This window comes from Lipotes vexillifer, unplaced genomic scaffold (assembly GCF_000442215.2).
Source record: "Lipotes vexillifer unplaced genomic scaffold, Lipotes_vexillifer_v1.1 scaffold611, whole genome shotgun sequence".
Classification (NCBI taxonomy): Eukaryota; Metazoa; Chordata; class Mammalia; order Artiodactyla; family Lipotidae; genus Lipotes; species Lipotes vexillifer.
In genome coordinates this window covers 803926-825980 of record NW_006785619.1, presented here as the reverse complement: position 1 = coordinate 825980, position 22055 = coordinate 803926, and the positions used below count along the sequence as shown (strand labels likewise).

At 59.4% G+C, this 22055-nt stretch overlaps 3 protein-coding genes across 3 annotated transcripts; all 3 read right to left on the bottom strand.

Annotated features, from left to right (window-relative positions):
• Window positions 1-2646: 2646 nt before the first annotated feature.
• Window positions 2647-4387, bottom strand: LOC103083409 (uncharacterized protein C17orf74). Its single transcript, XM_082931109.1, is given in 5 exon segments — window positions 2647-3569; window positions 3572-3743; window positions 3776-3897; window positions 4031-4088; window positions 4250-4387. Coding segments are annotated over 5 exon segments (1413 nt in total).
• Window positions 4388-6515: 2128 nt separating this feature from the next.
• On the bottom strand, window positions 6516-7733 carry LOC103083225 (spermatid maturation protein 1-like). The gene is given in 4 exon segments (XM_082931107.1): window positions 6516-6761; window positions 6764-7233; window positions 7433-7490; window positions 7590-7733. Coding segments are annotated over 4 exon segments (918 nt in total).
• A 2496-nt stretch (window positions 7734-10229) lies between these two features.
• On the bottom strand, window positions 10230-19834 carry LOC103083133 (neuroligin-2). The gene is given in 8 exon segments (XM_082931108.1): window positions 10230-10786; window positions 10789-11120; window positions 11914-12510; window positions 12876-13068; window positions 13191-13376; window positions 13550-13699; window positions 15825-15875; window positions 19378-19834. Coding segments are annotated over 8 exon segments (2523 nt in total).
• Window positions 19835-22055: the final 2221 nt, after the last annotated feature.

Here is a 22055-nt window from a genome sequence, read left to right as displayed (position 1 = left end):
AAGCAAGGTTGAGAAGGTGCAGCATCCTTGGAGTATAGGAATTCGCGGTAGACTGGAGGCTGGGGGTCCGTGTTTCTCTTCTCAGACCCGCAAGGAAGGAAGCTGCAGTAAGGGAAGGTCTTGGACTATACACATTTGTCTTTGGCATCATTTGAGATCTTCCATTCCATATTCCCTAACTCCAGGTAACCCAGTATGGATCCTGTGGAGGGCTTAGCACTGTCCCCACTACATTGCTTGAGTGTTTGCTCAGCTGTACCAGAGCTCACCAGACCATGCCCCTCTTGGGGCCTGGAGAGGGTACCCAAGTCCTTTCTGGAATAGCCAGAGTTCTGAGGGTGACACACGTGGAATAAGTTCTGCTTTACCCTGAGGGCATCGTAGACCACACAGCCGGAGGAGAGGCCTTGGCTGAAGGCAGACAAGGTAGAGGGAATACAATCTAGGATGGGGGTAGGGGTGGTGGAAGGGACTGGAGTGGTCGTCAGGGCCATGACCAGCGCTGGGACAGAGGTTGTGGCAGAGATCGGGACAGGGGCTGGTGTAGGGGCTAGGGCAGGAGTAGTAGCAGGGGCAGAAGTTGGGGGAGGGACCAGAGTGCTGGCATGGGTATAGGTCAGATGAGCGTGGGTCAGGGTGCAGACAGAAGTGTGGCCCAGGGACTGGGCTGAGGCATGTGAGGGGGCCTGGGCTTGGGCCTGGGCTGGGGTATGGGCTGAGGTTTGCTCAGGGCCATGGACCTGGGCAGGGCTGTGCTCAGGGGTGAGGGCTGGGGACGGGGTCTGGGCCTGGGGGGTGGTGTGCTCGGGGGGTGGAATGTGGAGCAAGTCTGGGCCTGAGGTGGGGTGTGCTCAGAGGGGTGGGTGGAGGAAAAGGTCTGGGCTTTGGCAGAGTGTTCCTAGTGGGGTGCACTAGGGAGGAGGCCTGCGCCTGGGCGGGGCCTGGGGGGGGGTGTGCGCAGGGGGGTGGGCTGAGGGGGTGGTCTGGGCCTTGGCAGGAGCATGCGCAGGGGGCTGAACTGGGGGGCGGGGCTGGGCCCGGGCTGGGGCCTGGGCTGGGTCAGAGTCTGGGGTCTTAGTCTTGCACTCTTGGGGCAGGCGGAGTGGAACCACGTCCACCTTGCTCATCCTGCGGAGCTTGGAAGATGTCTCTTACCTGGAGTAAAAGTTGGCTTGGGACTTTAAGGCTGTGACCGGAGGGGCCTCCCCAGCTCCCACTATCCGCTCCTTCCACAGTCCCCGTGGAGCTTCCGTGGAAGCCCCAGCCCGTCCACACTGAGGCGGCATCCGGCAGCACTTAGAAGCCTTCTCATCTTTTGTGTCTGGTATCCAGGAGTCAAGGTGGTTTCGGTGCCCAAGCAGGAAGCTTGGGCGATGGCGGAAGCAGGAAGAAACTCTTGAGCACAGGTTCTAGGGATCCACGGAGCAGCGCATGCACATGGCGATGGCTGCCTACACAGCTGGCTTGCTTGTCTGCGGGGAAGGCGAGATGGGTCAGGGCCTGTGTTCCTGAGGGGCTGAGAATCAAGGCAGGGATAGAAGAAAGGGGACAGGCCCACATCCCCTGAGCCCACGCTGGCACCCACTCACCTTTGGGGAAAATACTATTGAAAAGTGCCCGCAAGAATCTCTTCAGATGCCTCCAGAGCTGAGGGAAGAAGCAGAGGGGGGAGGCCGGGACCAGGGTGAGCCCTGAAATCCAACCCTTGTCCGGCCACAGCCCAGCAGCCCTCCCACCTCAGCCCCTTCAAGACCCCAGGGCTCCCCCAACCCCGCTGCCCAGATCCTGCCCTGACCATAGTCACCACGTTGATCCACACGATAAGGAAGATCAAGCTGACCAGGAGCAGAAGAATTGAGTCTCCTTGCTCCTGGCATTTCCTGGGGATGGGGGCAGGGAACGGCTCGGCTCCGTAGTAGGTTCTCTCACCCATGGCCGCGGGTCCCAGGACTGCCTGGGCCCCCTGCCCTCCACTTTTAACTGGGAGCCAGACTGGGTCATAATGGGCAGGTGGTGAGGTCACAGTGAGGGAGGGGGAATTCCCTGGTAACCAGGGTCAGGTAAGCTGAGCCCGGACAGTCAAACAGGGCCCAGAGGCCGGCACACCTCCCCTCCGCTCACCGCCCGCTGACTCACTTGTTCAAATGACACAGTCCATCTCTCGGCCCCTCCTGAGACTAGGAGGACCTTGGCCTCAGAGGCCTGTGGAAGGCCTGGCTGGAGTCCAGAGCCTCAGCCTTCTTCGTGCCCTTCACTGGGCCTGGAGCTGGACCTGCCCAGATGTGGAACCTTCCAGTTTGGAAGCAGCTTCTTGTATGAGGCTCTCTGGGGACAGGGACAGCCTGAGACACCGAGGAGGTGCCCAGAGACCAGTGATTTGGAGTCTGCAGCTGCAGATCTACTTAGTGCGTGGTATAGGACCAGGAGGGGCCTGCTGGCAGGACTGTGGCCACTAAACCAAGGGAACCCTCAGGCCAAGAAGGGGACACTGGCTTCTTATTGCAGGAAGCCAAGGGCAGGGACCCAGGCTGGCAGAAGGAGTGGCGCTTCCAAGCCACAGACCACCAGTGTTTCCTGGACTCTGGTGCTCTTTATTCCTCTCTCCATGCCCTGCCGCCCCCTGCCCCCACCCCCATTTGCTGCTGGTCAGTTCATTTTCCCAGTCTGGCTCCCATGCAGAGAGGGCCTCGAGGCCGAGGTGGAAGGTAGCAGCGAGTTGGCCCGCACTTGGCTCTCCTGCAGTTGCCGCTTCAGCTCCAGGCTGTCATACACCTGGTAGTTGGCATTGCCCCCCGGGTTCCGGCTGAGTGGCATGAAGGTGGATGGGGGTGGAGGGTGCTAGGTAGCCTGGACATCGGGCAGGGGCTGTGAGGGGCGGAGGAGCAGCACTGAGCTGGGAGCCGGAGCCCGCTGGTATGAGGCCTCGGCCAGCACTGTGAGGGAGGTGGAGTTGGCCAGAGGGCGCCGCACGGGCAGCATCTCGGCCCATTTGGCCGCCCGGCGCCACACCTCGTGGGGATCCCGGGAGTAGTTCAAGTGTCCCGTGGAGGGGTGCGGGCTGCGGTTGGGCTGGCTGTGAGCACAGCTGGGGAGGCTCCGTCTGTGGGCCGGGGGGGAGTTGCGCTGCCAGGCTTCGGGCCGGCAGCCCCGAGGCACCAGAGCGGATGGAGGCTCAGAGCCCTCCAGACCACGCCACCGCTGATCCCAGGAGTCATATGGGAGCTAGCCCCTTGAGGGGTAAGTGCTGTGCCTCCCAGGGACCCACGAGGGGTTAGGGGGCAGCCATCAGGGAGGTGGTGGAGACGAGGTCCACTGGTCAGCCTCCACGTTGCCCCAGATGCGGGTTGGTGAGCAGGGGGCCCCGAAGGACTGCAGCCTTAGCTCGGACTTGGCCTCCACACGCTTGGCCATGTGGCGCAGCTCGGGCGACAGGTAGAGACAGAGTGGTGGCAGGCTGGCCAGGATCCCACCCTGGCGGCCCCAGAGGCCCACGTTGGAGGGCAGGCGCATCTGCTGGTAGAGCGCTCCCCAGCACCCCCACGGGTAGTTGGGTTGTGGGAAGGAAAGTCATCCTCCTCCTCCAGGTAGGAGTCCAGGTCCTCCCGATCAAAGGAGGGCATTGGCCGCAGCTGTGACATCCCGTGGCTGCGATGCAGCCTACGGAAGCCTGAGCGGCCGTAGGGGAATTGTCTGCGGTTCTTCGGCCTCCGCTGGTGGCTGCAGGGGCGGCGCTGCAGCTGTGGCTACGGTTGCAGAGATGATGGTAGGAGGATGGGGAGTAGCAAGTGGGCCGGGCCATCTTCACTTCCACAGGGTCCAGGGTGCAGTGGATGTGGACGTTTTGGGCCTTGGCTGGAGAACGTTTGGGGGAACTTTCACAAGCTTGCGAGATTTCATCTGGGGGAGGCGAGAGTCCGTGAGGGCAGGGCAACTGTCAGAAGAGTTCAGGGTTGGGAATCTGGGGGCCTGGGTTTCTAGGGCCCTGGGAAGGGCGGGGGCGGGGTGCCCCCTACCTGTCTTCCGTACTTACTTTTCTGATTAATCCAATAGATGGTCTTGTCTAAGACATTCTGGAGCCCATGCCATACCTGGGGTGGGGTGGGGTGGGGTGGGTGGAAATGAAGGCCAGGCTCTCTACCCTCACCCCCCTCCCAGCCAAGATCGTTCCTGCAGACGGAGGTGCAGGCTGCAGCTGGTTCCCACCCTCAGCCCTCTTCACCCCTACTGGTGGTCCCCAGCCATTGCTGACCATAGTTGCCATGCTGATCCCAATGCTGACAAGAATGACAAGTCCCAGCAGCAGGAGTAGGAAGTCCTCCGCATTTTTGGTACTTTCTTGGTATTGATGGCAGCACCCCAGGTTGTCATACCAGAGCCGGTTTTCCATGGTGGGGGGGGCCTAGGGCCACCTGGGCCGCGGGCCGCACCCCCCCCCCCCACCGGCCCTGACCCACAGTGCACTCATGCCAGGACCTGGGGACACCCACCAACAGGTGAGGGAGCATGGTCATAATGAGGCACGTTGCAGGGAGTCACAATGCCGAGGTGGCCAATCTTTCATCCACTCAGCTGGCCCTTTATGTGGCCATTTCTGCCCTCGGCTCCCACTACATGGAGCCTAGTCCCCAGAGTTCAGTCTGTCCTTCTGTCTCCAAGGGGCCTTGCTTAACTTGATTTGCAAGCATGGTTGCTACAGATGAGAGACAGTCTTCATAGGGACTGAATCATGCATAAAGGATTTCCTCCATTTCATTGTTCGAGACATTATAGCAGCTTATGTAGCCTGTTGTTATTCCCCACCCACGCCTGCTTGGGGCCAGCAGTGAGGGTGACTAGATGGATGAGTGACAGTAAGAGTCCCCTCTGGGGTCGCCCCACTGCACCATCCTCTCCTTGTCCTGCCCATTTCCCTGTCATAACCCCTCTAGTACCCACCGTACCCACCCCTTCCTGGCCGGGGGTTGCAGCCTTAGGTGTTGGTGGTCACTGAGCCCACTGGCCCCTTCGCTTCAGAGCAAGGGTTTGCCACCTTTGCCAGAGACCACCCCCAACCATGGTTTCTCTCCTTACTAACCAACTGCCCTCCCACTGAGCCAACCCTCCGAGTTGAAAAACGGTTAGCTGCTGTCTTAAGAAAACCACATGAAATTCACAAAGCGTAAAATAGATGTAATTGTGATATGACAAAAGGAATCTACTATTATAAACTGGGTTCATTGCTGGGGTTTGTGAAAGTGGTGCCTGGGGAACCTCAAGTCATTTTGTTTGCACAATGAACATCTCAACAGATATAGAGAAACAGGGAATTCCCGGGATGTCCAGTGATTAGGACTCCACACTTTCATTGCTGAGGGCCCCGGTTCAATCCCTGGTTGGGGAACTAAGATCCTGCAAACCACACTGCATGGTCAAAAAGAAAAAAGAAAGAAAGAAAGAAATAGAAACAGCCAGTGGGCATTTTCCATCGAGACTCCAAAACACATAGCAGGTGCTCAGTATAGACCCACTTAATGGAATCAGCTTAAAATGATTGATAACGTTAGTCAAATGAAAATGAACAGAGAAGCAAGGTGATTCATAAAAGGCCTATTTGCTCACATTCCAGGAACCCATCTGGTATGGAAGGTGAAGTCTAGTCCCTTCGACCTGGCTCCTTGCTCCCAAGTTGTGTGCGTGTGTGTGATCCCAAGTGTCTAGAAGTAGGTAGGACCTGGGTTTCCCTGCTGTCCAGTGGATGCAATATCCTGATGAGTTTACATGGGAAACTGAGGAAGGTGGGAGGAGACTCTGATGGGCCAGGCTGACTCAGTAGCAAGGGGAATCTACCTGTGGGAGCAGAGGGACGGAGCGTCTGAGGCCATGAAGTTGATCCTTGGTGTCCACGTGACCGTGAATAAGTCACTTGGTGTCCCTGAGCCTCAGTCTCCTCATTTGTGACATGGAAGTGCTAATCAGAGGAGTGAGGGCACACAGGGCTGTGTGGAGGCAGCCCTTGAGAGTGTCCTCAATATTTTATCCTCCGCTCCAAGCCTTCTCGAGTATACAGGAGCTTTGGGTTCTGACTGGGGAACTGTGAGGGCCTGGGTACCCTCACTCTCAGCCATCCCTCCCCAAAGGAACCAGGGCTTCAGAGGGGCCACACCTCACCTGTAGTTACAGCCTAAACCTGGGCTCTGGTACGAGCCAGACCTCTGAGAGACTGAGGCCATGGGGATGAGGGTCTCCACTCAAGTGCAGTACTGCCTGGGGATCTGGAATGGGATTTGGGGGTCTTCCCTGGGCACTAAAGAACAGAGCAGAGGCAGGTGGGAGCCTTGGAACCAAGAAGGGCCTGGGAAAGGGCTGAGGACAGGGCCTGGTGAGGCCAAGAGGTTGATGAGGGTCCTCAGGGCTCTCTAGGCCCTGTTGCCAGGGAGATCATTTCCTTAGCAACCAGGCTTCTGGGTGCTGTGTGGGCCCTGGCACCCCCCACACCACCACAAACCACCTCCTTTCTTCTTTTTATTCTTCTCCCATCACCTCTCTGTCAGGGAACGGTATACCCAGGCCTTTCCCGTCCTCTCAGCCGTGCTGGATCCAGAGACCGGGGGGTAACAGTGGGACAGGGCCTCCACCTCACTGGTCAGCTCCCGCAGCCGCCACCTCACGTCTCTGGCATTATAGGCTACGTGCCCTGAGGAGTGGCGCCGGGGGATGTCTGGGGCGTGGGCCGGGCCCAGGATGGGTGGCTGGGCTGGTGAGCACTGCTCCTGTTCTGCCTGGGGCACCCCACACACACACCGTTCTTGTGGCTCAGGGCCTGAGGGCTGTGGGGCAGGGGGTTCACAGGGTACACGTAGGCCTCTAGGCCCAGCTCTGACTGCATCTCTCTTTTGAGCGGCCTTCCCTCTACAGTTTGCTGGAAGCAGATGGTCTGGGTAGGTGGCTCCACAGCATCCTGGGCCCAGGGAGTCCAGAACCCCTGGGTGGACTGAAAGCCTTCCCAGTCCTTGGGGCAATCCCAGTTGTGGGAGCAGATTGTTGTGTGCTGACGTTGGGGCTTCTCGTCATCGCTGTCAGTGTCAGGGGCCCAGGCTACGGGGCGGTGGTCGCAGCGTGCTGAAGCGTCTCGATGGCGACCGTGGCGAGTGGGTGGGGGGAACACGGTCATTTTCACAGGGTCCATGGTGCACTGAAGGCCGACTGCAGGGGCGCTCTGATTCGGGGGCTGGGTCTGCTTCCCAGGTGAAGTTTCTGTGGATCGGGGACAGGTGAGAGGCTGGTGGGGAGCCTGGCTCCTCCAGGGATGGAGAGGCAGGTTGCAGGAAGAGAAGCTGCATAGTTACGGTGTCTGAGCAGGGAGAGCGGGAGGGAAAGGGGCCCACTTAAGGTCAGGGCTAGAACATCTGGTTTCTGCCTTTCCTATTCCCCAACCTCCCCAACCTCCACTTACCTTTCTCACAAATAACATGAAACACTTGGTGTAAGAAGCCACGGAGTCTGCGCCAGAGCTAGGTGGGGGAGGACACAGTGACTCCAGGCAGGCCCCCGCCACCCGGCCTGCCCCCCAGCCATCCTGCCAGCACCCTTCCACCCGGCCCCACCCTGACCAGTGTCACCGTATTGACGCCAATGTTAACACAGATGATGAGGCCCAGCAGCAACAGGATGGAGTTGCCCAGGTCCTGGCAGTTTTTGGTGCTGGGACTGTGACACAAGGCCCACCCAGGCCGAGGCCACTCAGCCGTGACCATGGGGGTCCCTAGGCCCCCAGCCCACTGTGCCCACAGTACCGCCGGCCGCCTTCCTGTCCCAGAGGCTGCTGGGGGTAAGTGGGTCACAGTGATGTGGGGCTCTCCCTCACAATGTGCCAAGAGGGAGAGTCCTGGGCCTGTGTTTGACTCTCCAGCCTGGGCCAGGGCTTAGCAGAGGCCAAACCCTTCACCTTGCATGTCTCTCCTGTAGCCAGCCACCTGCACCAGCCCATAGGCCCTCTGGCCTGTTTGGTGTCTGTCCCCATCAGCCCCTGCCTGGTCCTCTACGCCAGGCTCTGACCTCTGCAGACACTGGTCTTGATCTTAACTCCCCGAACAACCCCATTACCAATGACCACCTCACCCCAGCACCCACTCCCCCTTTCTCTCTGACCTCAGAGCTGTTCACTGGAAAGGGCTGTGGGCTCAGACCCCCTCCTTCACCCTCACTGGCAGAGTCACTTCTCCAAGGTTTGTTTCTTTAGAGCCCCACCCCTACCTCCCAACACAACAGCAGGCAAAACCAACAGTTAAACTTTTATATTTACAATATTCTCTTCATCTTTTGCCAGGTTTAAAAATGTGTACAGAGCCGCGAAGGGTTGGGGTGGGGACATGGGATTGTCAAGGAATTGTTCTGGGGACAGGGGCTGGGCATTGGAGTCCGTGGCTGAATCATGGGATCCCCCAGCCCCCCTCCCATGCCCCAGTTTGGGGGGCATCTGTCTACAGGGTGCAGGGCCCAGGTCCCTAGCATTTAGAAGGCAGGGCTGTTTGGAAAGGAGCTAGACCAGGCAGGGGAAGGGGTGGGGAAAGAACTAAGTTCCCATGGGTGGAGGTGGGGGCAGAAGGGACAGTCAGGAGGCAAAGTTCTGGGGAGCCAAGACCAGGGATTTGGGGGTCAGTGGAAGACAGCACTCCACCCCCTATTCAAATTTGGCACTAATGAACCCACAAAATGCCAGCAGACGATGGCTGCTGTCCCTTGAAACCCTTCCCGACATTGTTCCTTTCGCCAGAGGCCCAAACCGTTTCTCTTTGGGCAGTCGCCTTACACACACCCTTTCAAATCAAATTCTTCCTGCGGGTGTCTGCCCAAGCGCCGTCCCGCACTGCCCCCTCCATCTGTTCCTCAGTGCCGCTGACCCCGTTCTCTCCCCCAACCTGTCCGGGAAGCTTTCTCCCCTGCCCTCCTCCCCTCCCCCCTCCACTGCTCCTTTCCTTCAGCCCTGGGGGCCCAGGGGAGGGGGGGCAGGTCAAAGGAGGGGGGGGGCAGCTGAGGGGAGAAGCTGGCTTGAGACCAGGAAGGGACGGCTTCAGAGGGGCACAGCGAAGGGGGGAGGGAAAACAGGGGCCGAGCGGGAGGGATGAGACATGGCGAGAAAAGGGAGGCAGGCGGGCCCCTGCGGCGGCCGCTCCCCCTCTCCTGTACCCTACCCGCCCTGGCCCAGGGCTGAGGAATCCTTGGCACGTTTTGGGGGGTCTTCGCCCCTCAAACCCACCTCACCAGTTTGGCACGGATGAGTGACGCTCTGCGCACTGAGGGAAGAAGGGCTGCCCTCACCGCGGTGAGGGCTTTGGTCAAACACGCACGGCCTCTGTGGGTGGCAGGTGCCACGCAGCCCCCCACCCCCCCGAACTCTAGGGGAAGGAAGGGCAGAGCTTAGGGTCTGTTCATCTCCTCAGGGTTTGTCCGTCCCCCTCAGCTTCTGTCAGTTTGAAGTCCTTTCACTTGTCCTTCTCACAAGTCTCCCTTGTGAGAAGTTAAGTGCTGGGCCTGAGGCCCTAAGATGCAGGGAAGTGCTGGAGAGAAAGGGGCCGTCCGCATGGGAAAGCGTACATCCGCGTGCAAGAACATGGTTCCACTCAGAAATGCGTCCTGGACCCAGGGGGCGACACGTTCCCAGCAGCACAGGGAGGCAGGATCTCCTCCCTTCCCCGCGGCAGGGAATGTGTGTCTGTCATCTGTGGAAGGCGGGGCCTGCCCGGGGGACACCGTGCCTCACCTCACTTGTGCCACGGGGGATACACATGCTTCGCTGGGGCGGGAGGGCTGGGGGCAGGGCAGGGGGGCTGTGATTTCCTCGCTAGTTCCCAGGCGCCACCCTGCGTCGTCGGGTGGCCAAGGGTCGCTGTTTGTGAACACACCACTTCCAGGGTCTCCAGGGGGTGGGAGGAGGGAGGAGGTGGGAGAAGGCATGAGGGAACAGGATTCTGGGGCACAAATCCCCACAGAAATTCTTTGAGGGAGCCAACATGTGTCCAGGGCGGCAAAAAAAAACCCTCACCCTGCACATGGTTTCTCACCCCCTCGTGAGAAAGCACACCTCCACGTGGGAAAATACTTCCACGTCTCCACACACCGAAGACGGGTGTCCAGACGACGGAGGGGAAAAAACACCCCCCCAGTCGTTCAAAGGCCCAGGTCCGGAGAAGAGAACGGGCCACTCCACGCCGGAGAAGCGCACACATCCCGGCGAGGAAACCCATGTCCACCTAAAGCTCCTCGACGTGTGACAGCTCCACACGACAAAAGCCTGTCGCCAAGTCCTCCTCCCTGCCTTCTGAGCGGGCCGGGAGGGCCGGGGAGGGGGGCCTCCCCGAGCCGCCGGGGGGCGGCGGGGGAGGGGGTGGCCCCAGGCCGCTGGGCAGCAGGGTCAGGGCCCCGGGCGCCAAGAGAGGCACATCGTCCGGTGCCCGGCGCAGGGCCAGGGTGTAGTCGGGCGGGCAGGCGGGGCGCAGGGCCTCCGCAGGGTCCGCCCCGACGCCCCCACCCCGCTTCAGCTGCAGCGACACCAGCTCCTCCTCGGGTGGCAGCTCACGGCCGGCCGCAGGGAGCAGGGGGCCCCCGCCGGGCACTCCGGAGCCCGAGCCGCCGGGGGGGCTGAGCCGCCTGCACCGCAGCTCCTGCCGCCGGTCCCGCTTGTAGTAGAGGGCGGCGAAGGCAAGGATGTTGAGGAAGAGGAGGGAGGCACCCACGGCCACGGTGACGCTGAGCTCCGTGGAGTAGTCTCGGGAGTCCCCGGGGAAGCGGTCGTAGGCCGGGGGCCCGGCTCAGGCTTGCGCTCGGGCGGCAGGGTGGCCGGAGGCGGCCGGCGGCGAGTGCCGGGGGCACCAGGGGGCGGGTGCGGCGGCCAGCGCGTGGCGTAGGAAGGGAGGCGCGTGGTGGTGGTGAAGAGCTCCGTGTGCAGGTTGTGCAGGTGCGGCACGAGCTCCAGCCAGAAGGCCACCTTGTTGGCGCGGTAGTTGTCGCGCACGCGCGGCTTCAGGCCGATGTGCAGGTACTGTTTCTCCTTGCTATTGAACTTGCTCCACACCACCTCCTCGAAGCGGTTGGGCTTGGTGTGGATGAACTTGGTGTCCTGTGGCACCGGCTGGTTGGGGTCGCTGTGGACACAGGGGGGCAGGGGAAGGAGGAGTAAGGGTGAGGCTCCCCTGAAAGGCGGGGGTGGGGGCGTGCTATGGGAGGAATGGGGAGAGAGATGGACAGAGATGCAGAGAGCTGGGGAGACGGGAAGAGACACGGAGACGAAGAGACAGAGAAACTGCCAGAGACGGACGGACGGACAGACAAATAGGGATGGAGCCAGACTGCCAGAAACAGTCTGAGATGAGGACAGAGGGGCAGAGAGGGCAGAGACAGACCACCAGTGACAGAGGCAGAGTCTGAGACTGAATGAAATAGAGACATATGGAAACAGAGTCACAAAAGGACATGAGAGACAGCCAGGGGGAAACCAGCGAGTACAGAGTAACCAGATCAAAGCAAGCAGAGATATCAATAGATTTCAAGAGAGAGAGGCAGAGACAGCAATAGACAGACGGACACAAACCCTCACACACACTCAGATACACAGATGGGAGCACCCAGACAGAGGGCCGAGCTCTGGGAGGGAAGGAGAGAGCTGGGTGGGCAAGGGAGGGAAGGAGAGACAGACACGGAGCCAGAGGCACCAAGTGAGCCCGCCCCCCAGAAAAGACAGGGACCTCCCTGTCCAACTCTTCTGTGTCTCCAACACACACAGAGGAGCTGTCCGGCAGGTGTCTGAGTCGAGAAGGCAAGAGTGCCTTGATGGAGGAATGATGGCCGTGTGAAGGAGAGGGAGAGAAGGGGCTGAGGATGGAGGCGGTGTGTGCCCTGACCTGCAGGGATGCCTGACCCAGCCCCTCTGGCCCTCACCCGGTCTTGGCGAAGTTGGTCCAGTAGGTCATGACCACGGCGCTGAGCATGACATCATTCTTGGAGAAGTTGCAGGGGAAGAGGTCGGTGGCGCCCACCATGGGCACACCAAAGACGTAGGGTAGCTCGTCCCCGTGCGCTGCATCTGCCCACTCGGGCCGGCCCTCAGCCTGGCAGTGGTGGTAGAAGGTGTAAAAGTAGACAGGGGACTGGTAGTCAGCGTGCAACTTGGCGGTGGCCACAGCCGGTGCCACCCACTGGTGGTCGGTAAAGAGAGCCAGCAGGGTCTTGCGCCGCATCTCGCCATTGTCCCTGTCGGCCCAGTCCGTGTACATAAACTTGATGGTCTCCCGCAGCACATCCTTGCCCTCCGGGTAGCCATACAGGTTGTCCACAAAGTTGGAGACGGTGAAGTCGAAGGCGCTGGCAGACACGCCGTCCTCGCTCTCCGCCGAGTCCTCCACGAACTTGAGGCCCTCTCCCTGGTTGACACCGATGAGCATGTCGTAGTTGAGGAATTCTCCCTGCTGCATGAGGATCTCAGGGTCATCGGGGACTACGTCACCGTCCACCACGGGCCCAAAGGCGATATGGTAGCTGGGGAGAAGGGGTCAAGGTCGCATCACCTGTTCACCGGCCTCCTCTCAGCTCACAACCTGCTGAGTCCTCTGCTCAGAAGACCCCTCTCCCCTAGTTAAAACCTTCTGAGCCCTTCAGGGTACTTGGCCTCTCGGCAAGTCCTCCCTCAAGCATTTCATGGAGTCTTGTGCACACTGGCTCTGTTTAGGCACCTCCGCTTAGGGAAGGCTTCTGGGAGAAGGCAGGGCCCCGGGTGGGCCTTGAAGCCCACCTCTCCTGGCTAAATGGAATGCCTGTGGCCTGCGGGCACCTCTCACCCTCAACCTCCTTGGAACCAGCGAGGAGAATGGAGGCCTGGACCTGGCCCTCTCCCACCCCCATACCGGGCGGGCTGCACGTCCTGGTCCACCAACTCCCGAGAAGGCTTCCGGCGCAGACACTCCACGGCCTCGGCGCTGTCCTCCCGGTCACAGCCCACCTTGGCCGCCAGCAGCCGCGTGTACTTGAGCGGCTGGTAGTTGACAGACCAGCTAGAGATGGCAGTGCCACTCTGGGCGATGGCCTTCTGGAACAGCCCTGGTGGGACAGGCAGGCTTTAGGCTGGGCTGTGTCAGCCTGAGGGAGGAGAAGGGGGACCTGGTGGGGCCGGGGGTGTGAGAAAGGGGACAGGAGGGACAGGCTGAGGAGGTGGCTGGTACCTTCCGAATGGTGGGAGAGGATCAGAAGGTTGACACAGGAGGCCCCTGCCCCAGATCCGAAGATGGTGATGCGCTCGGGGTCGCCCCCAAAGTGGGCAATGTTCTCACTGAGCCAGCGCAGGGCCTGGATCTGGTCCAGGAGCCCATAGTTGCCTTTTGCAGCCTGGTCCCCAGTGCTGAGAAAACCTGGGGGTAGAGGAAGAAAGGGGGCTTCCTGGGGGTGTCACAGCACGCTTGCCCTCTTTCTGGGCAGCTCAGTCCAGCCCAGAAGCCATTCTGCTTCTGCTGGGTTTACAGGAACCGTGCCAGCAGGCCCTCCTCCCAGACTCCAGCCCCTAGAGTTGGCTGCCCACCCTCACCGAGCACCCCAAGCCGGTAGTTGAGTGTGGCTACAATGACGTTGCCGTAGGCGGCCAGGACAGAGCCATCGAACATGTTCCCGGTGCCCTCCATGTAGGAGCCACCACGCAGAAACAGCATCACTGGCTTCTTCCCAGAGTCCCGGATATCTGCGTGGGGAGGGGGCGGGTCGGTGGGCCGGGGGGTGGGGGACATGGACACAGTCAGACCAGAAGCAGCACCGCCCAGCTCCCAGGCCTGCTGAGTTCCAGCCCAGAGCTCAGGGGACATGTCACTCCCATCCCTGGGGGTCAAGACCGGATTCCCCTCCGTCCCTCCCCAGCTAGCCCTGGCAGAAGATCCCTCCCCACCTCCTGCCGGTGTGCCCTACAGCACTTCTCCCCATGCCTGGCAGACCTTCCAAGAAGCCTAGCAGAGGCAGGGCTGGGGGCTGGCCCTCCTCAGGGCATCTGCTGGGCCCAGGGGAAACCCTCCCCCCGACACACACACACACAGCAAATCTCCTTCCTGCTCCTAGGAAGAGCGAGCTCCCAAGGCTGCCACTGGAGCTAGAGATCCTGGGAGGGTCCTGGCGTTTCCTTCGACTCAGGCCGTGGGCCTCAGCTCCACATGGTAGCCTGGTCTGTGGGTGAGGGGGTGCCAGGCCCTAGGGTCCCTGGGGGCTTGGTCTCCTCCCCGCCCTAATTCCTTTCTAGGTCATCTCCCCAGTTACCATGGCAACCCCCAGCCTAATTACTGTGGCAGGAGGCGGCAGGGTGGGAAAGAGCCTGCCTAATGAAGCCAGGGTGCAGTCTAGTCTCGGACCCCCCAAACTGGCCTAAGTCCTGAGCTCTGGACCGTTCTCTTGCCAGGTCCCCAAAGGATCCCATGATCACTCCCATATGTAGAAGGCCCCTTGAGGGGTAACTAATTCCGGAAGAGGGTGGGAGTCTGAGGGCTTGCCAGGGTCCCTGCCCCTGCAGCTCCTCCACGATGCAGCCACAGTGCCTGTGCTGGCGTCACCCCTGGCCTCCAGGCCCTCCTCTTTCTTGACACCTGCAATCTCTGACCAGCCTGGGCACTCGGGCAAATGAGATCCAGGCCTGGGGTGACGCCAGCACAGCTGGTCCCAGTGCCTCTGCCCGCCTCCCTCATGCCGCTAGGAACTTCCCTCCTGGCAGAAGGTCAACCAACAGGTCACTGAGACACTCCCCTCCATCCCCCCACAGACAGCTTCCTGCCTCCTGTCTCTTAGGACCTTCTATGACACCTCCTTCCATCTGACTTTGGCCAGGAGCTCCTAGGTGGGCAGTGCCCTCTCTGTGTCCTCCCCCAATCCTATTCTTCCCTTTGTTCCTGAGCCTCCAGTGGCCTTCCAACAGTTCAGGCTGGTCTCCTTCCCTCCGAGGTCCTGTCCTAAATGTCCTCACTCCTCCCCGCTCCACCCCACCCAACACCTCCACTCCCAGCGAGGGGGGAGGGGGAGTCAGAAAGGGGAGGAGCAGGAAGGGGGGGCTGGGGCGACAAGAATTCAAAACCAACAACAAAAAACAGGATCAAGAAAGAAGAAAGAAAGAAAAAACAACAACCAAAAAACAAGAAGCTCTCCGGGCAGATTCAACAAGAAAAGAAAAAAAAACCCAAAAAACCAAGAAACCAAAAAGATCCGTTTTGGGCAAAAAAGAAAAAAAGAAAAAAGCTCTTTGCACTTTTTCAAAATTTTGTGGTGAAACTTCAAGATATTGGGCCCTGTTTTCAACAATGTCCAAATTCTTTAATTTGCTTCAAATGTGCATTTCCTGCATCGGACAGGCTTTTTTTTGGAAACTGTAGCAGGTTCCTGCTGTTTCGATTGTGTCATCAATTTGCCAACTTAAATTTGTTTTTTTCAAATGTTATTTTGCTCCAGATTAAAATTGTTTTTTCAAATGTTATATTTCACAAGTTTCAAAACAGTCCAAATGTCTGTCAAACTAAACATTTTATCCAATTCTTTGGTGTTTTTTGGTTTTTGTTTTTTTTCTGACATTACAATTTCTTTTTGCACTTTATTTTCGCCATGTTTAAGCTTTTCTTGCCGGTTTTCTAGTGGGTCCAACATTGTTCAAATTTCGTTTGAAGTTTTCATAATTCTTTTTTCCAATTATTACAAATTTTTCTTTTCTTTTCTTTTTCGTTTTGAGTTGGGAAAACGACTGAGGGGCCTTGAGGGCTGTGAGGGCATTTAGTTAGGGGCAGGGCCGAGAACGTCCTCTTATCAGCAACCACATGCAGCAGCGGGATTTTTAAATCTACCTGTGTCTGGCGGATTGAGCGTCGCCTCGTCACGTTTTTTTGTGAGCGGACCTAAGACCGGGAACACAAAACAGAGAAAAAAGGACAATTTTGTGGGGAAAGATGGGGGTCGAGGGGAGGTGGTGGATGGGGAGGGAGGAGAGAAAGCAGAAAAGGGGAGGGTGAGGGGCAGAAAAAATAAGCCAAAAAAAGCAAAATTTGTTTTCAAGAAAAAGAAACCAAGAAAAGAGAAAAACGTTTCTACAACCCAAATTTTGTTCCCCTCCCCGGAAAAAGTCATGCCCCAAAGAAAAGGCTGGTTTTGGGGGGGTGGGGTGCCTGAGTGGGCTGAGGCCTGTCTTAAGACATATTGATTTGGCTGGAAAGGATTTGGCTTGTCCAAGTGTTTGCTAACTGCTGGAAATGAAACGGTGTTAAAGGTGGGGTGGGTGGGAGGGGAGGGGAAGCCAACCAGGGAGCCCGGGAGCCCAAGGCCAGCTGTGTCTCGCCTGGGGAGGGGCGCCACCACTCACGCAGGCCCTCTTCAGGACCAGCCAAGCACCTGCCCACTCCCCCAGGCTGTAGAGAGGAGGGGTACCAGCAGAAAGGACTCTGCTTCCCTCTGGACCCATCTGGAGGGCAGAGGGTAGGGTAGGGTTGGGGCAGCCCATCCCCACAGCTCACAGCCCCTGGAAGCCCTCAGCTCTCCACTGGCCGGTGGGGGGGGGAGGTCAGCGAGGGATGCCTGCCCACCTCCCAGCCTCTCACCAGCCAGCATTTCTCTTCCATCCGCACTCACAAGCCTGACTTCTCACCCCATCTCCCTACCGTGGGGTGAAGCAGGGAAAGGGGTCATCAGGTCTTGCCCTCCACTCCACCTCTTCCCTCCGACCCCCCTCCCCACCCTCATCCCTTACCCAGGCCTGCTCTCCTCCCCCACAGATGGTAAACTCGCCACCAGGGGCGCCAGCCCCCCATCAACCCCTGCTCTAATGCCAAAAGCCCCCCTCCCCAACTGGGGGTTCAGTCCACAAATAGGGAATAGGAAACACAGTGCCCTGAGCCAGCCCGACACACAAGGTGCCAGGAGGTGCGGGGAGGCGCAAAGTGTGCCCCGTCAAGGAAAGGCCCCAGACTGGGCTCAGAGTTTGGCTCTAGGCTTCTTTCAGATTGGGAGATTAGTCAAGGGAGAGCTGGAACCCAGAGACCGGAGGGGTTCCCCCAGGCTGATCAATTTCTCCTCAGAGGCCTGGGGACCAGCATGCGGAGGGATGGGTCAGTAAGGCTGAGGCCAGCCTCTGCAAGGCTTCTCCCAACTGGTGGTGATGGCCCCAAGGGGACCCGTTAGGATCAGGGCCTGTTCTCTGACAGGATAGGGATGGGGATGGGGATGAAGTCAGCAGGGCGTGTGTGCGTCTTTGTGAATGTGTATGAGTGTGTGTGTGTGTGTGTGTGTGTGTGTGTGTGTGCCTGAGTCAACGTCTTCCTCTCAGAGCTGGTGTGAAGATTCAGTGAGATCACCTGAATGTGTCAGGCCCCAAGCAGGTCTGCAATAAGCGATGGTTAAAAATACACAAGGTGTGGGCATGGGTGGGGTGGGGGCAGGGTGGGCAATTTGTGTGGAGGTGTTGGGGTGGACAGTCCATTAGTGGGAAGTGCTGGGTGAATGTTTCACATGAGGGGTGACGAGACAATAGCCCACTGAGCAGGGCTTTGCAGGCGGGACAGCTTTCTACCTGAAGATGTGGGTGGAGAGTCCACGAGTGGAGAGCATTGAGATGGGTGGCCTATTGGAGGCACTAGGGTGAATAATTCACTGGTAGGAGGGCGCTGGGGTAGGTGGTCCATGAGATGGCAAGGGAAGGTAGAGTGGATGGCTGAGGGAGAGGGTGTTGGGATATTGGGGAGGATGTGTGGAATGTATTAGGGTAAGTGGTCTATCAGAGTGCTTGGAATCTGAACAGGATTGGAGTAGAAACTTCCGTGCATTGTGTGTATGGGTGGCTAGGAGGCGTGGCTTATACGGGGAGGGGTAGTGATGGTGTTGAGGTGCATGAGGTGTTCTGTGATTGGCATGTCCTCTGGGTGCAGGGAGCGAGGTGTTGGAGTACTTGATCTGTGAGTAGGGTGTAGGGTTGCCACCTGTGCCGTCACAGCCTGAGGTATGATACTGATGACCTCTAGGCAGGAGTTGGGATAAGCAATGTCTGAGAGGTGTTGAGAACGTAGGGGACTGTGGTGTGAGTAGCCTGTTGGAACACATGGTCCAGCTGCAGGGTTACTGGGGTAAAGGTCTGCGTATGGGTGTTACTAGGGCACGTGATCTATACCCAGAGATACTGGGGAGTACAGGTCTATATGGGTGACAGGGTACACAATTCCAGAGAAGTGTTGGCGTCCGTGCTGTGTGAAGGTGCTGGGAATTTTGATATGTGGGATTCTAGAGCACAAGGTCAGTGTGCTGGTCGGTTGGGTACCTGACCTGAGTGCTGAGTATTTGAAATTCCTGGTCTTGTAGTGGGACTTGAGTTCATGATGTGCGGGTGTTGGGTGTGTAGGGTGTACAGTGGGGTTCCTGGGTACCAAGCCTATATGTAAAGTTGTTGGAAAATGGCCTGTGGCGGGTGTTATCAGAGTGGATGATCTCTGTGTGTGTCGGATGTTTTGGAGTGGTGACACGGGGAGTAGGAAGGATAACATGGGGGCTCTTTGTGAGGATGGTCTGTCGGGGTGGCTGCAGGCCTGCTGATTACCCTCTGCCATGGGCTGCTGGAAGGTACTGACACTGGTTGGGCTCGATGTGCTGGAGGCTGGCTGGGGGGAACTGTCCGGTGGGAAACTGCTGCTGGGGACTAGAGCACTGCCGTAGTGAACTAGAAAGTTCATTGTCAAGAGCCAGCTCGGAGCCCCGGGGAAGGTGTTCTGTTGGGGATGGGTGGGCTGTGCTGTGAGTGGAGGGGCCCTTGGCAAGGAGCTTCCCTGATCCTTTGGGAGTGTATAGTGATCAGGGGACAAAGCATCCTGGGGAAGAGGCACTCAGCTCAGGTGAGGGGCCCTGCATGTGACAGAAGGACGTCTGCCCATGCTGGCCTGGGGAGGAGGAGTCTTTGCTGTCCTTGAGGTGGAGGTGTAGCTCAAGTGGGTAGTGGCTGGGGACAAGCCCAGGTCTGGGCGCAGGAGATGGGGCAGAGCTGGAGTGGCTGTCTAAGCAGCTGATGATGGGTGCCTCCACCACCTGATCTCCCTCAGTGTCCCCTCTGTGTGTGCCTCTGTGGGCAGGGGGTGGGTAGGCCCAGCCTAGTGCCTGCTGCCCTCGCCATCGGCTCTCTGGGCGCACAAAGAGCTTCTGGGCTGACTGTGGGATTCGTTCCTGGGACTGCCTGGCAGGGACCCGTACCACCCTGGGAGGGCACGCAGAGCCCGCTGGGACGCACTGCCCCTCACGGCCCCGGCGAAGGCCCAGCTCCCGGCCAAGGCCCAGCTCCCGGCCCGGGGCTTGCCGGCGCCTGAGGGTGTGCATGGATGTCTGTGGGCTGTGTCCACCGGGGGCCCGGCCCGGTGCCCGCGCCCTTACCGTCCTCGGTGGGCACGTAGAGGTTGAGGTACAGGCAGTCCTCGCTCTGGTTCTGCACGTAGGTGGCGGCCGCCTCCAGGTTGTCGGTGAACCACACGGGTAGCATGATGGCGGGCAGCGCCCCGTGCAGGTTCTGCGGGCAGGCGGGCGGCAGGGTGGTGGCGTTGCGCACGCCGGGCCACGAGGCTGGGGCCTCAGGCGGCTGGAAGCGGCGGGCGCCCAGTGGGGGCGTGGCGTAGGGCACGCCCAGGAACTGCACGACCGGGCCCAGGATCTCGTTGTTGAGCTCGCGCCGCACGCCGCGCACTCGCCCGTAGGCCGTGTTCACCACTGGGAAGCGCTCCTCCCCGAGGCTGCCAAGACCCAGGCCCGGGCCGCCCGGGGCGCCGCCGCCGGGACCCCCTCCCCCCCGCTGAGCCCCCGCCAGCCCCACCAGACACAGCGCCAGGAGCCACATGCTGATCGGGGGACCCCCCCTCCCTCCCCGGGACCCCCCCCCTCGGAGAGAGAGAGAAGGGGGGGGAGAGGGAGGGAGGCCCCCCTCGCCCCAGGAGGGAGGAGGGGGCGGGGGAAAGGGAGGGAGGAGGGGGGTGGGGAGGGACCTGGGTTAGACGGGACAGAGAAGGGGTCTGTTCCTCTCCATGGAGGGGACGAGGGGTGGGGAAGGGGAAGGAAGTGGGAGAAGGTGAAGGCAGGCCCAACCTGCGGGGAGGAGGGACAGACAGACGGACGGACGGACAGAAAAATACAGAGAAGAGGTGCAAGAAGGGAAGGGAAATTGGATGGGGCAGACAGACAGGAATGGGAAAACAGAAGAGACAGGTGGTTAGTGACTCGGAAATCAGACCAAGTTGTCCCCCTTCTTCCATCCTCTGGCCCCTTGACACCTCCCCCCCTCACCCCAGCCACCCCCTCCCCTCAGCAGGGACCCAGATAGAAAAGTCTGAGGCTGGGGTGAGGTCCAGATGTGTTAAATGTCTAGGACCACCAGAGGGGAAGGAGGGGCAGCTCCCCAGACCCAGTACTCCCTCTTCCAGCTGTTTATCCCTCCCAGGCATGTTCTCCTCAGGAACTCAGGAGTCCCAGTCCCCACCTCCCTGGGAGGGATGAGATAGACAAGGAAGAGAAAATAAAAATACCAAGTCATTAATTAGCAGGAAGTGGTGGGTTTGTTTATACGTGTTCATCACTCCTGAGCTGTAATTTCATGGCACTGAACTCCCACCCCAGGCCAGACTTGGGTCTTTCTTGGGACTGCACAAGCCCAGCACCTTACCCTCCCTTCAACATCTCATTCTAGAAGGATTCGTGTAGTGGGGGAGACCCCTGCACCCCAGGGCCTCTCCATTTCTCCCCTCAGAAGTTAAGGTGCCTTGAGGCAGGGAGGGGATGGGGAGGGGATGCTGGAGGGGCAAATCCGGGGACAGGTGCGTGATTCTGCAGCCGGTTGCCGGGCGACAGGATGCTGCCCCGCAATGCTACCTCGGCAACGGGCTGCAGCTTTAACCCTGGAGTGGGGGTGGGGGGGGTCTGGAGGAAGACGGGAAGGGGTTGGGTTGCTTATGGGGTCCATTCAGGGCATGAGGTGGAGAGCAGAGGCATGAGTCAGAATGCTAGAGTTTCCCCCAGCCTTCGCACAGAGGGAGAAGTATATATGTTGCGGGGAGCTGGAGACTAGGGGCCTAGAGAACCCTAAAAGAGCTGCCTCTTGCCCCTTGTTGGCCAGTCAGAACTAGCCCTAGTGACCAGGCCTCTGGCTGGGGAGAAGGGGTGCTGAGGTGGCTTTAAGGAGAATCAGATGCACCCACCAATGGCTCCCCTCCCACAGTCTTGAACAGCCTTGTACCCCAGACACCTCTTCTTCCATGCATGGCATTTTGACCCATGCCCTGTGGACAAACCTTGGCCTCTTCTCATCCCATCCCAGCTATTCCCCTCCCCTTCCCCTTGCCAGCCCCCACAGTTGCTGCCTTGATGCCTGGGTGCTCAGGGCAGCAGGAGCAGGACAAGGGAACAGATCTGACTGAAGGGGCAGACACCCAGGTCATCTCAGCAAGCCGCCCCCCCCCGCCCCCCCCCCCACCCAGCCACCAGAGCTGTTTGCTGACGCGGGGTTTTCAGAGCCAGGCACCAGCCCGCGGTTGGCTCTCTGCAGGTGTCAATTTATTCCAGAGATGAGGACACAGGAATCCTTACCACACACACCCAGTCATGCCCTCCCTTTCTTCAGGCCCTCTTAAGCTCCTGTTCCCCCATCACCTGGAGGGGGCTTGGGGCTGGCTCCTCCAGGTTCTCCTCTGCCTATGCCAGGCTGGACTCTGCTTCCATGGCCTTGCCGCCCCTCCCCCACCCACCCCCTCCGCCTCCAGCGAACAAGGTCTGCCTGTGTCACCCCCCTCCCTTAAGGTACTTTGGGCCCCTGGCCTCCTCCCTGCCAGCTTCTCTCCCTTCTTCCCTCCCACTGGAGCCCTCCCCCCCATCTCTCTCCTCTCCATAGCGCTCCCTCAGAGCATCTTTCCACGGCCTCTTCCAGCTTGCTCCAGCTCTTGCCTTCAGTCTCTCGCCCCTCAGTCTTCTTTCATGTCTCTCTCTTCTACACCTCCCTCTTTGGTGTTTCTCATTTTTGTCTCCTTCAAATCCCTTCCCCAAATTTCTCTCTCAAGCCCCGTCTATTTCTC